Source organism: Drosophila ficusphila, unplaced genomic scaffold (assembly GCF_018152265.1).
Source record: "Drosophila ficusphila isolate 14025-0441.05 unplaced genomic scaffold, ASM1815226v1 contig_197, whole genome shotgun sequence".
In the NCBI taxonomy this organism is placed as follows: domain Eukaryota; kingdom Metazoa; phylum Arthropoda; class Insecta; order Diptera; family Drosophilidae; genus Drosophila; species Drosophila ficusphila.
The window spans coordinates 8469553-8484275 of NW_025064091.1; the positions used below are offsets into that span (position 1 = coordinate 8469553).

General features: G+C 38.5%; 1 protein-coding gene and 2 long non-coding RNA genes across 3 annotated transcripts; 2 read left to right on the forward strand and 1 right to left on the reverse strand.

Annotated features, from left to right (window-relative positions):
- Window positions 1-1494: 1494 nt before the first annotated feature.
- Window positions 1495-2086, reverse strand: LOC108097898. The gene is made up of 2 exons (XM_017200436.2): window positions 1860-2086; window positions 1495-1802 (listed from the first exon to the last, which is right to left on the reverse strand). The coding sequence occupies exons 1-2, from the start codon at window positions 1971-1973 to the stop codon at window positions 1593-1595; spliced, it is 324 nt and encodes a 107-aa protein (XP_017055925.1). The 5' UTR covers window positions 1974-2086; the 3' UTR covers window positions 1495-1592.
- A 111-nt stretch (window positions 2087-2197) lies between these two features.
- LOC108097900 lies at window positions 2198-2941 on the forward strand. The gene is made up of 3 exons (XR_001771808.1): window positions 2198-2323; window positions 2381-2586; window positions 2645-2941. It is a non-coding gene; the product is annotated as an uncharacterized LOC108097900 (long non-coding RNA).
- A 1949-nt stretch (window positions 2942-4890) lies between these two features.
- LOC108097917 lies at window positions 4891-5438 on the forward strand. The gene is made up of 4 exons (XR_001771810.2): window positions 4891-5007; window positions 5066-5141; window positions 5199-5232; window positions 5295-5438. It is a non-coding gene; the product is annotated as an uncharacterized LOC108097917 (long non-coding RNA).
- The last annotated feature ends 9285 nt before the right edge of the window (window positions 5439-14723 follow it).

Here is a 14723-nt window from a genome sequence, read left to right on the forward strand (position 1 = left end):
CACTTTAAATAAAAACCTGGGTATTATCATTCAAACTATTTGGATAGTATTGCTGATCATATAAAAACTAGGTATTAATATTAATCTACAAGCTTTAGTAAAAAGGCATTACTGAAACCCACGGTTAAACAAATGAAATATTCAATTCGGAATGCAATACTGTTAAAGCTAAGTTCAAAAAATGTAAAATTAAAAAGATTAAAAAGATATTAAAATGTAAAACTGGCAAACTTATGTTAGCTCGTCATAAAATATTAAAATGTGCAACACATTAAGAGTACTTAACCACAATATAATCGGGGATTTGTGAAACATAGCAGGCTTAGTTTTTTTGAGTGCACACACGGGCACTTAACGGCCATTCCTGATGGTGGTTAATTAGCCACACAGATGCACACACCTGATGAGCCACTCCTTCTCTTCAGTTACTCATCTCGTAACGTAATTGGTCTGTATACAATTGTAATTATAAACCACTAATAAGATTCGAACACGAAGCGATTTTCAAACTGCGATTGAACGTGGAAACGCAGTGGTAAATGAACTCAACCCACCGATCCGATTCTTCACTCCCCCATCGAATCCTTTGCGGCCAATTTCTCCATACCCTCCTCCCTACCCCGACGATTTTCCCGCGTTCCGATTTTCCTGCCAGTTGTTTCGGCTTCGTCGTCGTTGCCACATCAACAAGTTAATTTTGCATCGGCGAATGGCGTGGGGGCCATCGGGTGTTTTTGGATCTCTGTGCTTCGAAATAGTCGCAAAAGGGGAGGGATTGGCGCTTAAGTGACTATTTAATGCGATTAAAATTGGAAAAGCTCCGCTTGACCGGGCCACTCTGTCGGACCCAAAGGGTAAAGGGTGTGCAGTGGGGGGTTAAGGGGTTAAGGGGTCACAGGTGAGCCCTGAAACCGGCGACTTCCAGATGCACAGCTTACAAATTGCATTTGCTTGTGACCTCTCAACTCAACTGGTCCATGCTGGCAAATGGAAATGATTGAGTTCGTGGAAAATCCAGTCAAAGAATATTAAACTGAATTATGCTCCAAAATGGACGAGAGCTGGAAAACTGGGTTTCGAATCAATAAAGCTTCCTTTCCGAAATCAATTAATGATTCTCAATGGGAGCACTGGGGCTAAACTGGTTCTGGGGTTTTGAAAGCTATGAAGAATGCGTTGGTTTTTAAATAAAATTCAAATATATTTTTGAAGCAAAAACTATTTTTTAAAAAAATAGTACATTTTGGTGTAAAATAACGATTCTTATAGTATGTTCTGTTCTCAAATGTTCTGAATTATCAGCTCTGTTTTCACAGATTTTTAGAGCGCTTAACGTTTAATTAGAAAATGCATTTCCCAAAAATAATTTTATAAGCACATCATACAAACATCGAGTTTAATTATTCACCTAAGATGCACTTATGCAAAAGTAAAAGATTCATTCCAATTGTTTTGAAAAAGATTTTTTCTTGTATAATAAAAAGGCGGGGCCACTCTGTAAAACAATAAGGACAAAAGTTATAGTCAACTAATTGTCACTGTTTATTCAAAAACTAGTACAAAAAACTTGGCCAAAGAGACACATAAGCCTTTTAGCCAGTCATCCGGCACGATACCCGAAGATATCCCTCGATTCTACCAAATCGCAGCTTCACAACGCCGTTGATGGCATCCCGACAGGTGATTTGAACCGGACCGCCAACCCGCATTCCATTCACGGATACAATGCCAACGCGACTCTCGTTGACCAAGAACAATCCCTTCTCGCCTAGGGTTAGGCTGGCATGGTACTTCTTTACCGACTTTAGGGGTTTATTCAGATATTAGACATGAGACTGGGATCAGTTGGAGAAACTCGCCTTATCGGAGGTACAGAAGTCCAGACTCTTGTCGTCCACATTGCTGCCAATGCGCCACACTTGGTAGGTGTGCAACACCTGGGTGGGTCGATTCTTGAAGGTTATACTGGCCATATCGCCTATCCCAATTGTCCCGATTATCGGCTATGCTTTTGGGGTTTTATTTTTATTTTTATAATTTTTCCCGAGAGCTGTATTCACCTAACAGAGTCTAATTTCGATGTGCTGGTGATAACGTATTCGGTGACGAGATAGTTGATTCTATAGATTTTGGCATGGCCAACGTAATGCGGTTCAGATTTATCAATCACTAGTTCTGTGGAACTAATGTCGTCGGACAAACTGAGCTGTCGAAAGCATATAGCCCGGTCGAACCCGGAATACATTCAGTTTGCCACCAGAGCTCGACTGGGGCACAACTCCCTTTCCGGAATAAAGAGTGAAAATTTTAAGTATAACAACTGGTGAGCTTCAAAGTGAACAAAAATGTTTTAAGAAAAGTGATAATTGTTATATTACAGACTTTTATCGGTACACACTTTCCACCCATTTCCATTGCTTTTCTTCTTGGTCGTAAGCAAAGAAATTTTGTGAAATGAATTTTTTAAAATTTGGAACGATAGGTCGATCAAGACCTTTTTCGTACCCATTACTACCCAATTAATCTCAATTGCATTCTCAACTGGTCACTTTTGTTTGGACTTTTGTTTGAAGTAAATTCTATGTGGTAAGTCATTAGATCTGTTCGTTTAATCATTCTAATATTTAATGTTCTTGATCCACAGCGCATTTAACTGTCGATGATACACAAGGGACGTTCGCCAGACCCGATTTATAATACTCAACATTTATAGATTTTCTCCTTCAGAGAAATTAGATTACAATAGACATTACACAACACTGAACTGATGGTACCGGTCCCGTTGGACTCGAAGCTCGCGTCAAACTCTACGGCTCTACAAAATACATTTCTTCAAGCATGATAAATGAAATCGGAAATCAACACACTTTGTTAAATCCTACACATTTTTAATGTCAAAGGGAAAATCGAAATGAATTAAAGCGAAATAACTAAAAAAGAATATTTTATAAATTACTTTGTTCATCGTTACTTAATAAGAAACTTGTTTATCCAATATACGATTTTAGCTGTAGTTCAATTTGAGTAAACTCGAATAGAATTCCCTTAGCCCCTTGAATCGATGACCTTGTCTAACTCTTCTACTCTCACCAACCACCCGTCTTTCCACCGCTTGAGCTGAGATTACGCGATTCGAGGACCATCTCCATCTCCGCATCCTCCAGCGACGAAATGAAAATGGAAATTGACAAGTGACCGAGCGACTGTGTGGAGGATGTGATGACCACCAAGAAGGAATGCACTCACATGTGAAATGGAAAAAATTATAATCCAAATAAGAGAATGCAAAAGGATGTGGCGACCGAACTTGGGGTCACAGTACAGGATCCGAGGCGAGTGCCCGGCTTTTCCGCACGGTGGTGAAAACCAGCGGGAGAAAGGAGAAATGGTGAGGGGATTGGGGGTAAATCGGGGATCCACCGGGGGCCTGGCAGGCTAAGAAGCCGGCGAAGCGGACCGAGGCAATCGAAATCGATGACGGATACGCTGGCAGGACAACAAGTCATCGGCTGCCCCGCAGATTGAGTTCCTGCTGCTCCTTGACTGCTCCTCGTGTGGAGAGCAGCTACTGTAGCCATTTTTGAAAATTTCTTAAAATTCAATAAATATTTATGAGTTGATAATACCAAAGGCACACACACACGCACACACACACACAGCTGGCATGGCCGCTTGGTTGAATTAAATGGATTACGGATAGACAGTGGTGGTCAAGAAAATAATTTGTAAACAAAAACTAATTGTATTAAACATAAAATAACTCTTATTATATAGTTATATGTATATATATATATAATTATAATATAAAATAAAATGCAAATTTTTTACAAACAGTTTTACGTTTTACAACTTTGGTTTTAGGAACTGTGCTTTAAATTTTATTTTTTTTTATTTTAATAATTAAACATTTGTTTAATATATTAAGGAAATATTTATTCCGCGTGATCTCTTATTTCATATTTTTAAAATATTTTATTTTTTGTTTTGGTGGATGGTAGGTTCTTTTGTCTAGAGAAGAATAATTAAGTATTGGTTAGGAAATTGTAGTTATCTAAAATTCTTCTTACTATTTGTGTGACCTCAATTGTGCAAAGGAAGCGTTCAGCGCCACGCACAAAATGCAAACACGCACAGCGGAATAACATCAGAGTGAGATGGGGCGACAGCGGTCGAAAGAGATGGGTATAGATGGGGCAAAAAAGACAGGGAAAGAGGGGGGTAGGAGGGGTGAAGGGGGGGGGGCGAGTTCAAAGGGCACGACAAGATGCTTGGTTAGCCGGCTTGTGCATCTCAAAGTGGAACGGAACACATCGCAAGTAAATGTGCATAATTCATACTCGAAGATATCCGTTTGCAGTTCGCATTAGTGGACAATCGGGTGAAGGACATGCCACGTGTGCCACAACTCGGCGACTTGAATCCATTTAAGAGCCCCACTTTTGTCACTGAGTCTTGAAATACGTAGATCCATATTCTCTTTTGATTGACTTGGAAATAAATATACTGTTTATGTTTATGCATAGATTAAATTATTAACTTTCAATTTTCTGCATTGGTTCTGTGCAAAAAAAATGTTCAAGACAAGTTTGAAATACAACGGCTTTTGAAATTTATATATATCTAAATACATATATTTAAATATTATCCTAAGAATATTATTATGATGCTGTATTTATTTAAACATATACACATAATTTCAAATTCATTTTTTTGTAGAATGATAAACATGATTTTGGGCGGAAATATTATTATTATTAGTATTTTATAATTTGTGTAATTCTTAACTTAATTCCAATTTTAAATTGTTGCTTTTTATGAGGAGTTTGTGGTGCGGTCCAGTTTTATCGATCACTAGTTCTGTGAAACTAATGTCGCCAGACAAACGAAGCTGTCAAAAGCATATAGCCCGGCTGAACCCCGAATACATTCAGTTTGCCACCAGAGCTCGACTGGGGCACAACTCCCTTTTCGGAATAAATTATAAATAAATTTTATGTGAAGCAACGGGTGAGCCACAAATTTAGCAAAATTTTAACAAAAAAAAAAAGTGAAATTTTCCTTACAGGATTTTATTGGTATATTAGTGAATAATACTGACACTTCACCATGATTTGGTTATTGCTCCAACAGAAGGGAAATTGGTATTTAAACCCTTCCTCTCCTACTCATTAAGTATTAACTAATTTCTCGATCCACAGCACATTAAACGATTGAAGGACACATAGGTTTAGGGTAATGTTTTCCAAGAACTTTGTCTGTAATAAATAACGAACTCGGATTTTCTATGCCCACAGAGTCCGCTCTATGCTTTTACAGGCTGATGGTACCGGTCCCGTTGGACGTGTGGATTGCATCGGCTTTTAATCAGAAACTATATGTATATCTATTGTAAGAGAAACAAAAAAAAAAAAAAAAAAAAATATAACAGATTAAGTTCACGCCTTTGTTTTTTGTAAATGGAATCCATCGAAAAGAAATTATTAAAAAAGTTTCTGATCTGAGAGGTTGTTCTAATGCCGCACTTCAGGTCCGGGGTCCTAAGTCATCGACAAACACGTCGAAAAAGATGAACAAACTTTGCCAAACAACAAAACGGGGACCAATGCACAAACTTATGTATAACTGGAAGGGTGGATAGTTTGGAAAGCCGGTGATTGAAATGCTCTGGCCCTCAGGGGAAAATAAGGTGACAAAAGTTGAAGCAATTCTTTATGATCTAGGCTAAATTAAATTTTGTACAAATTAATTACAAGAGGAAAGAAAAAAATTACAGAAAAAATATGAAGCATATATTTTATTTAAGCGTGAACTTTTAATATAACTTTTTATTTATTTAATTAAATTTACCAAAATTTTTCAAATTTGTAACCAGTTTAACCAAACTGAAACTAAGTTTCTGAAACAAAGGCCCGATCTTTAGGGCTTGTAAACCATATTCCAAAATCGTATTATCCTATGTCAGGGTATAAAAAACGTCGAGCGAAGATGGCTTAATGAAATTCTGTGCATATTCTGGCGCACGCACGCCCACAACCACGCCCACCCGCCCCCTCATCGGGGGGCTTTCAGCGTAACAGTAAGTTCGTCCTGTTCGTCCTGTGCGATTGTCTTTCGTCTCCGTCTGTCTCAAATAGTTGGATGGAGGAGGAAGCGAGAGGTGGCGGACGTGATGTTCATATTTTCATAGATTCAATAATTCATAAATTTTATGCGCACACACACACACCTACATAGCTTTGTTGTGCGTGTGTGCGTGCGTTCATTGATCTGCGCTGATTTCAGCATCCTTCTCGGAATGCCCATGTCCTGTCTCCCAACTTTTATTGGCATTCCGCTGTCTCGAAACTTTTCGAAATGCGGAGGATCCCCAGGAATCTGAGGGAGAATTCCACAACTTTTTTAATACAAAGGTGAGCTACAAATAATTTGGTTAATTGACAATAACAATACTTTAACTCGATTATTGAATTGATTGATTAAATAGTATTTACTTCACTCATGACAAATGAGCCTTATTAATGGTTTGCCCTTTTATTTAAAAAATGTAAAATATCTTCATTAATTTATTAAAATAAAATACAACAAATATTCTGTTTTTATTCGCATGACAATTAAGATGAAGGGATGTTAAAGTATTTATTTGTTTGAATATGAAATATTTTGTTATTCTGCTTTAGTCAAATAAAAAGTAAATAAATACGTTACAAATGCCATCCCTTCAAGGAAATAGACTAACCATGTTATTGGCGTCCTTTGGCGAAGTTCTTATGATGTAACTTGAGTGTGGAACATAACTGGTCACAAGTTGCAGATCGTTGAAAGGCGTCTCCATTGACTTTGGCCAAAGTGTGCGATGAGTTGGCTAATAGTGTTGCCTACTTTTCCGGGCGGCCGAGGTGGGCGGAAAATTCTGGCATTCAGGACATGCGAGAAAACATGCGAAACACATACGACAACGGCTATGATGTCGACCCCGTCGACACTTTCTGTTTTTTAACTCAATTTTCAATAAAAACAGTGCACAAAACTTTTTCCTCGCTGCTGCCTCACTTTGTTGTTAACTTAATTTCGTTTGGCGCTGTTCAGTTGGCAGTTTCGCAGGCTAAAAGCATTTCATTGTTGTCCAACTCTTTCCTTATCTTGTTGTTGTTGTTGTTCTAGTTATTGTTGTTGTTGCTGCTGCTGCTGGTGCTGTAACACACCCAACACACCCAACACCCCAAAAAACACACCCATACTGAAAAGGCATTTTACACGCACTGAGAATTTCCACTTACATCGACTGCAGCCTGCAAAGAGAAGAAAACCCTGGGAAAATGGAGTTATCGCCGATTGTGGGTGTTCGTTTTTAAACCTTACAGACACACACACACACACAAACACAAACACGCTCGCACATCTCGAACCCTTGCTCGGATTGCTAATTGAATTGATCGATTGCGATCCCCCGAAAGAGCCTTTGGCAAAGGAGGAGAATCCAAAGGAGCACTCCGCTGCCTTTGACTCCAATCCATTTTATTTAGAGTCCAGCAACGGTAACCCAATATTTTCCGGCTTTTCCTTGTCGCCACCCATCGCTCATTATGGGCATATTTGTATATTGCACCCTAGGGTGAACCTCTGCCAGATGGCATTCGAGCAATTAAAACGAAGTTTATTTTATAACCAATTCAATTAGGAAATAATATTTACTTAAAACTAAAAAATATTACTTCTGTCTTGGTATACTTTATTTTATAGAATATAGTGCAAGGTCAAAATATTAGTAAACATTCGTATTATTCTTCTAAAATGTACTATAAATAGTTAGAGTAAGTTGTGTAACGATATTTATTTTTTTTGGATTAATTTATTATGATTTTAATTTGAATCTTCACTTTATGATTGTATACTAATAGGTCAGGATGTAATTATTATTTTATGTATTATTATTACATATATTATTATTATTACATATATTGTAATGTAGGTATATATTATTTCGACGTCAAAACTCTTCCACCGTTGTTTATTTATTAATGTTCAGGTCCACTCTGTTGTGTCCACAGCGATGTTATTGTAGTCATTTTTAGCCACTAATCACTCTCGAATAACAGGCCAGCGGCAGCGCCATAATAAAAATAATGATGTGACATAAAAACAAATTCCTCAGTACAATATGTGGCAGTGCCTTTGCTCTTTCGTCCTTTATTCTTTATTTCGGTTCTAGCTCCCCCACTCCCAGTCGATGTATTGTCATAAATCTTTCATTGATTGCAAACGAAGACATCGTGGAAGTTGAAGTGGGTGTTGCGAGGTATTGGGTGTCTGCTCGTTGGTGGTTGCTTCTCGGTGGCTGGTGGCTGGTGGTTGGGGATTCGTGTCGTGTGGCAAAATAGAAATTGTATAAAGCGGCCAAGCTGAAATAGATATAAATATTTTAGCCATCGTCGCCAAGGCAGCTGGCTGTTGCTTTTCTGGTTCCTTTTTAGTGAGCAAGTACCCTAACATTCGGCATGGGTTTCATTTCGAGGAAGGTACAGATTAATTTGAATATATCTTTAAATTATGTAAAAATTTAAAGTCTTTAGGCTGAATTTGTGGTTTTGGTGGACATGTCAGAAATTAAAGGATAGCATATAAATTTAATTATTTTGTTATTATTATGTGCTTTTTATAATAACTTTTAATTTAAAAATTCCAAGTTTTGCGGGAGTTGTAAAACAATGTTTTTTTCCCCAATATAACTAATATATTTCTTCTTAACAAAATAGTTTTACAATAATTAGATCTGAATCAGATAAATTAAACAGAAAAACGAGATAGATAAAAACATGGAATATCATGTATTAATTGCTATTTATTCGAAAGAATTGAGATTTAGTAAACTCGAAGGTACAAGTATGTTCTTGAAATAATCGCTTGGAAATTGTAATACAATTCTGTAAGTGGAACTATTAAACTGCAGCAATAACCAAAATCAACAAATAACATGCCAATAAGGCAATACTCTGCTATTATGATATCATATTAAATTTTAATTTCCAAAGAAGGGGTTTTAGTGATCCACTTAAAAGTGTGGTTGGTTAAAAGGGGCTTTTCCGATTCGTTATATTTTCCACGTATGGCTTTGTTTGCCAGCGAGTCCTCTTTTTGTGTTCGTTTATCTTGTTTATCGTGGATTTCATTATGGCTGTGGTTGCGTGTCTTTTGCTTTGCGGTGGCTTATGCCGCCATTCGATTTTGAAAATGTAAATCTCTTGTCGTCTCCGTCGATGGCGCTCCTGCTCCTGCTTTCGCCCGGCTTTTCCTCAGTTTTCCCCCTCCAGATTTTCCAGCTTTTTCCCGGGCTTTCCCCGAAGTTGGCGTGGCAAGATGGTTAGATGCGGCGTAGATGGTAAGATGTTGGTGTCGCCGGCATCGTTTGTCAACATGTCGGCAGCGCTGATTGGTGATTTTGATCTGAATTATTAAGTTGCTTTTAATGCGTTTGCTTTTGGCTTCGCCTTGGCAACGCAACGATTCTTCGCTTTTCTTTGGCCCACTTTTTGGCCCCGCAACTGGGAAAATCATTAGGCAATTGTCGAGGCATTTGCACTTGTTTACCTGCATTTCTCTAGATATGGTTTACGAGGTTGCCATCGAGCACTTGAGCTCTGAATAGGCAGACAAGCAAGATATTGAGGTACTTTGCAGTTTTTAAAGCCATTCTGCGATTGCTGTTTGGAACACATTAACCAATTTATTTGGTGCTAACTTCAGTTGATTAAAGGCAAAATATTGACAGGTTTCTTAACTACAATTAAATTATTCATTTGGATTAATAAATATTACATTTTATTCTGATTTGAGAGCAAGTTGGTGGGTTTTTTTTATTAACAGAAAAGCAATATGCAATTAGTTTGTTACAAAATTTTCATGTTATCAAAATGACTATCTAAAAATAAGCCAATTATTTTCTCTGCATATGCAATTCATAGTAAATAAACAAATCAAAGTTGATTTTGTTTACTTTCTGTGCTTAATCAAAACATTCAACGTAAGTTACGAGCAACTTGTGTGTATGTTTTATCAACAAGCAGTAACATATGAATTATAAATTGTAATTGGTAAACATTCAGGTATTTTTACTGTTTATCAAGTATATAACTATATGTATTCATAAAGAAATCTTCGTTGGTTTGGTCCACTTTCGCCTGCCGATGCTAATCCTTATTGGCGCATCGCATGTGAAGACTGCTTAGTTTGTTGGAGGGAGGAGGAGGGAGAAGGGTCCTTTCACCGTCAGGACTTCATAAATATGCCAAAACGGACTCTATCAAAATGCCGGGCAACCGCTTCGGTTTCGGTTTCAGTGTCCGTAAAAGGAGCAAAAGCGCCGCAAGTTGAGCAGCAACTAAGCAAGTAAATTGAGACACAACGGACACGTGAGTTTGATAGATTGAAGGATGTGCAGGAGGAGGGAACACAGACACACCCACAAACCCACACACACACAGCACAAATAGGACACACATGCGCTGGCTTCCTGGAGCGATAGAATCCTTAGGCGTCTGGCATCCTTGCTCGTGATTGTGCCTGTGTGCGTATTTCATTAACGTCGCCTTTGAAAATCCATTCATTTATCAAAAGCAAACTTCAAACACGCACATCTTTCGTGTATGTGTGTGTGTGTGTGCGAGTATCCTGTCTGTCCTGTCCGCCGTTGTGTGCGTGCAAGGATGTTTTACGGGTGCGTGTGTTTGTGTGTTGGCAACAGATACTGCAACAATTTAGCTGGGAGCGTCGTAAAAACGAGTCGGCCAAAGGGATCAATGAAGTATGCCTAAGAATCTGTCATTTATGACACATGACATACTTTATGAGGCCGAGCAGCAGCACATCCAGGATCTGGGAATTTTGGCCAAGGACTCCTCCCTCCTTCGACTTTTGGGGGCGGCCAGGATAATAACAGCGGCGATAATAAAGATAAGCCCAACGAAACTTGGCCGAAATGCAATTGAAAGTTTTGCTCTTGGCAACTTGACGCCGTCGTCCAGAACATAAAATCCGTGTCCTGCGGCTGTGCGTATCCTTGTATCGGCTTCACATCCTTCCCGGCAAAACACCTCCCCCTCTCCTTTCCCCTTTTCCCTCTCTCTTCTGTCGCCTAGGCCAAAGTCATGTATGTATTTGTAACTTTTGAAATCTGCTCGTAAATCTCATAGACTTTGCTTTATCGAAGCCTCTGTGTGTTGTTGCCACAGCTTTTGCTTTTGCCTCAGCTTCAGCTTCAGATTCAGCTTCAGTTGAAGCTTCAGCTTTTGCTCCAGCTCCTGTTCCTGTTCCTTGCGGCATGTGTAATCCTTTTCCCTCCTTCTTCTTCTTTTTTTGTTGTTGCCGCCGGCTCGTAAAGCGCCTGGGAATTTATATTTATGGTTTGCCATGTTATACACATACTTGGAAATATGCCGCCTGCCCCGCCCACTTTCCGTTGGCGCCTCCATCCATTTGGCCAATTTAATGCGCTAATTTCGTGCACAGATTTGGATTCTGGCGTCTGTGACATGAGCAATTTTCTGATTGAGGAGGTTAATACAAATGTTGAGGAGAGCCTTTCAGATGATTATATTTTACAATTTTAATGCATTATCTAAAAAAATATTTATTAGCATAGCCTCAAGTCCGAATTAATATTAGTTTATAGTAGGTAGTTCAGTTTATAGTAGGTAGAATAAAAATAAATCTTTCAAAATATTAAAATTATTATTATAATTATAATTATTCTTTTAAAAGGATTAAATTTTTTAATTATTTAAAATATGTTTGTTTTTGATCTGGGTGAAAATTTGTCTTTATTAAATTTCACCTCATTTTGTAATATTTTCATTTTGAATTAAAACATTTTTTTAATTGTTATTATAAGCAGTAAATAATAATTATAATTATGTTTATTTAAATTTATTTTTTTTATTATTTAATTTAAAAAACTATTTTATTTTCTACCTTATATTTTAAAAAGTGTTATATGCTTTTAAGCTAAAATAACGAATGCCCTTTAATTTACTCCCATTGCACTTTTATCAGTCGCCCACCCAAAGCTGTTGGCCTCTTAATGTTTTATGGCTTACTCCGCTCCGATTGACCCACACTGCCTGAGAACCAAGAGGTCTGGCCAAAAAACTCCGCCCTCGAACTGCGTTGCCCATTTTCCATTTTCCATTTTCCCAGCTTGAGTTCGATGCGCATTATGAATTAAGCACAAGGCAGCGCCTCCCGCAATAATTGCAAACTACTGAAGCATTTAATATTTTGAGTGCATTTCCGCGTTACGCGCTGACCAACAAACAAAAAAACAAAGAACACGAAAAAAACAACGCAGGACACTGGAAGGAGGAGCATAAGCTGCCCAAAGGATCTGGAACTGAAGCCGTGGGTATTGACCCCCCTTCCGCCCAACCGAGAACCCAACCCAAAGCGAATCGAATCCAATCGAAGCGGATGGAAATCGAAAGTCGAAGGGGGGAGGGGGAAAGGGAAGGGGGAGGGGAAGGGGAGGGGCGGAGATTTAGCCGCCGGCGGAGAGGTCAGTTCTCAATGGGCCGACTCGACTGGCCGTAAAGTTAATAAAGAGCCCTGGGGGCGATAAACAATTTACGTTGCGAAAAGTCGAGGTATTCATAGAGCAGAGGGGGTTGGAAAGGGGAGGTAAAGGGGGTTGGAAAGAGGGATGGAAAGTGGGTGGTTGGGGAGAAGGGGGGCCTGAACACAGAGCGCTTAAGGCGGACCAACGGACTGCGAACTTGAAATTCTAATTGGCATTTTATGCCGGACGAGGGGCCGTGATTGAGGTCCTCTCCGTATTTGTATCCGTATCCCCGGTATTCCCGTATCCCCGTATCCCCGGTATTCCCGTATCCGTGGCCAGGTTCTCGCCGTCGTCCGTCGAACAGGTGTGAAATCGTTGACGAATTCTCACGAATACGTTTAATCCGCTTTCGGATTTTTGCAGTTGGCCAGTGACGGTGTACAGATACGTTCGTGCCAAGGATCCGCCTGCAAGTACAGTAAAGCTTCAATAGTCAAAACAAACTACGAAAATATGCCTTTAAAAACAGGTTTTATTCTTATTCTGTTGCAATCTATTTTAATATTGCCTAACAATCATTTTCAGTTAAATGTAGAAAATAAAGAAAAAGGTTTCTGTTAATTTAAAATAGCAATTTTCTTGAATAAAGTTGTTTCTTTAGAGGCGAACAAACTTGAATGTTCTTATTGCAAAATTTCAAAAGAATTTGAATTTGAAAAATCCCTTAATTTATGTTGCATTCAATTAAAAAATATAAGTTGAAATGTAAATTATTCGTTGCCCAGATATGTCTCATAAATTTTATTTGTATTTCTTTTTAATGAATACTCGTTCGCAGAAAGATACTTTCCTAGCAATGGATTAATTTCATAAATATAATATTTAGTATGCACTTTCTCTAAGAGGTTTCGTTTATAGAGCACAAACTGTATCCACTAAATATAGTATCAGGAAATTCGTCTTTGAAAGTCGGTCTGTGCAGTGGGCGACCTCGGCCGCTTTGCATTTTGTGGGCGATATCATGTTGGATTAAAAAGTGCGAGGTCCTCGCTGCCGCTTCAGCTTCTATCCTCCACGTCCTTCATCCGGCTGCCCTGGAAATTAATTTCGTGCACATGTCCTGCAGCCTTTTCGCCGCAACTTTGTTTGGCGCACACACATATACACTTACACACACACACACACTCATACACACAAAGAACGCGGCAGCGTATCGTGTATCGGGTCACACGGTTTACCGGTCCATGGATGGATCCATGGGTCCACCGGTCCATCTCACCGAAAAACGTCCACATTTGTCCACCTGTCCACAGCCTCACGTGTTGACCGCAAATGTTAAAGCGGCGTGACTTTATTCGATTATATACGAAAGGTATGGCAGGGGTGGGGCTCTCCCCCCGGCTGGGTGCTTACGTAAAAACATTAGACCCGGATCCGTTTTAGCATAACACCATTGTTGCCCCGAAACGAAATTGAAACCCGCTCCCATTGACCGGGGCAATTGTTTTCCACCGGCCAGTAGTCACTGATCCACTGAGGAAATTTTACTCAGAGATAAATAATGTATAGACTAAATTGTTCATAAAAAAATTTGGTAAATAACTTTGTTATTTCTGTACGAAATGTTCATAATAGAGCAACAGTTATAACATGCATATATCAGCAAATAAAAAACTTTTTAATATAATTAATTTTTTAAATGATTTTTAAGATTAGACTCTCAGAATTTATTAGAATTTGACCAGTATATTTTTTTTATGAAACAAAACAATATAAGAATATAAATAGTGTGAACCGTAAAAAATTAAAATTTTATATAAATTGAACTATTCGAAGGATTCTGTAATTAATCAAATAGGGTTGCACTGGTGTTAAGGGAATTTTCACCTCAACCTTCGACGCAAATCAAAGAAATATGAAAAATTATTTTTAAAAATGTAGAAATTAAATACTTTCCGGATACTTACTACTGTTTCTATTAATATACTAAGCGTGCAGTTATAGATTTTGAAAAACTTCTCTAAAGTCACTTATTGTAAAACGATTTATTTCGCAGTGCGTGCATCCCCAAATAAAACTGAAATCGTCGTCGGGCGTTCGCAAAGTGCTGACAGATATCGAGTTGATGATTAAGTCCGGGACAAGTCCTGGAGATTAATTTGCTCTTTAGGCAATC

Excerpts from the sequence above, each read along its gene's own strand:
- LOC108097898 (XM_017200436.2), bottom strand. The coding sequence starts at position 1,973 with ATGGCCAGTATAACCTTCAAGAATCGACCCACCCAGGTGTTGCACACC. Across the intron at positions 1,803-1,859 it reads ACTTCTGTACCTCCGATAAG|TCGGTAAAGAAGTACCATGC; the intron begins GCGAGTTTCTCC and ends AAACCCCTAAAG.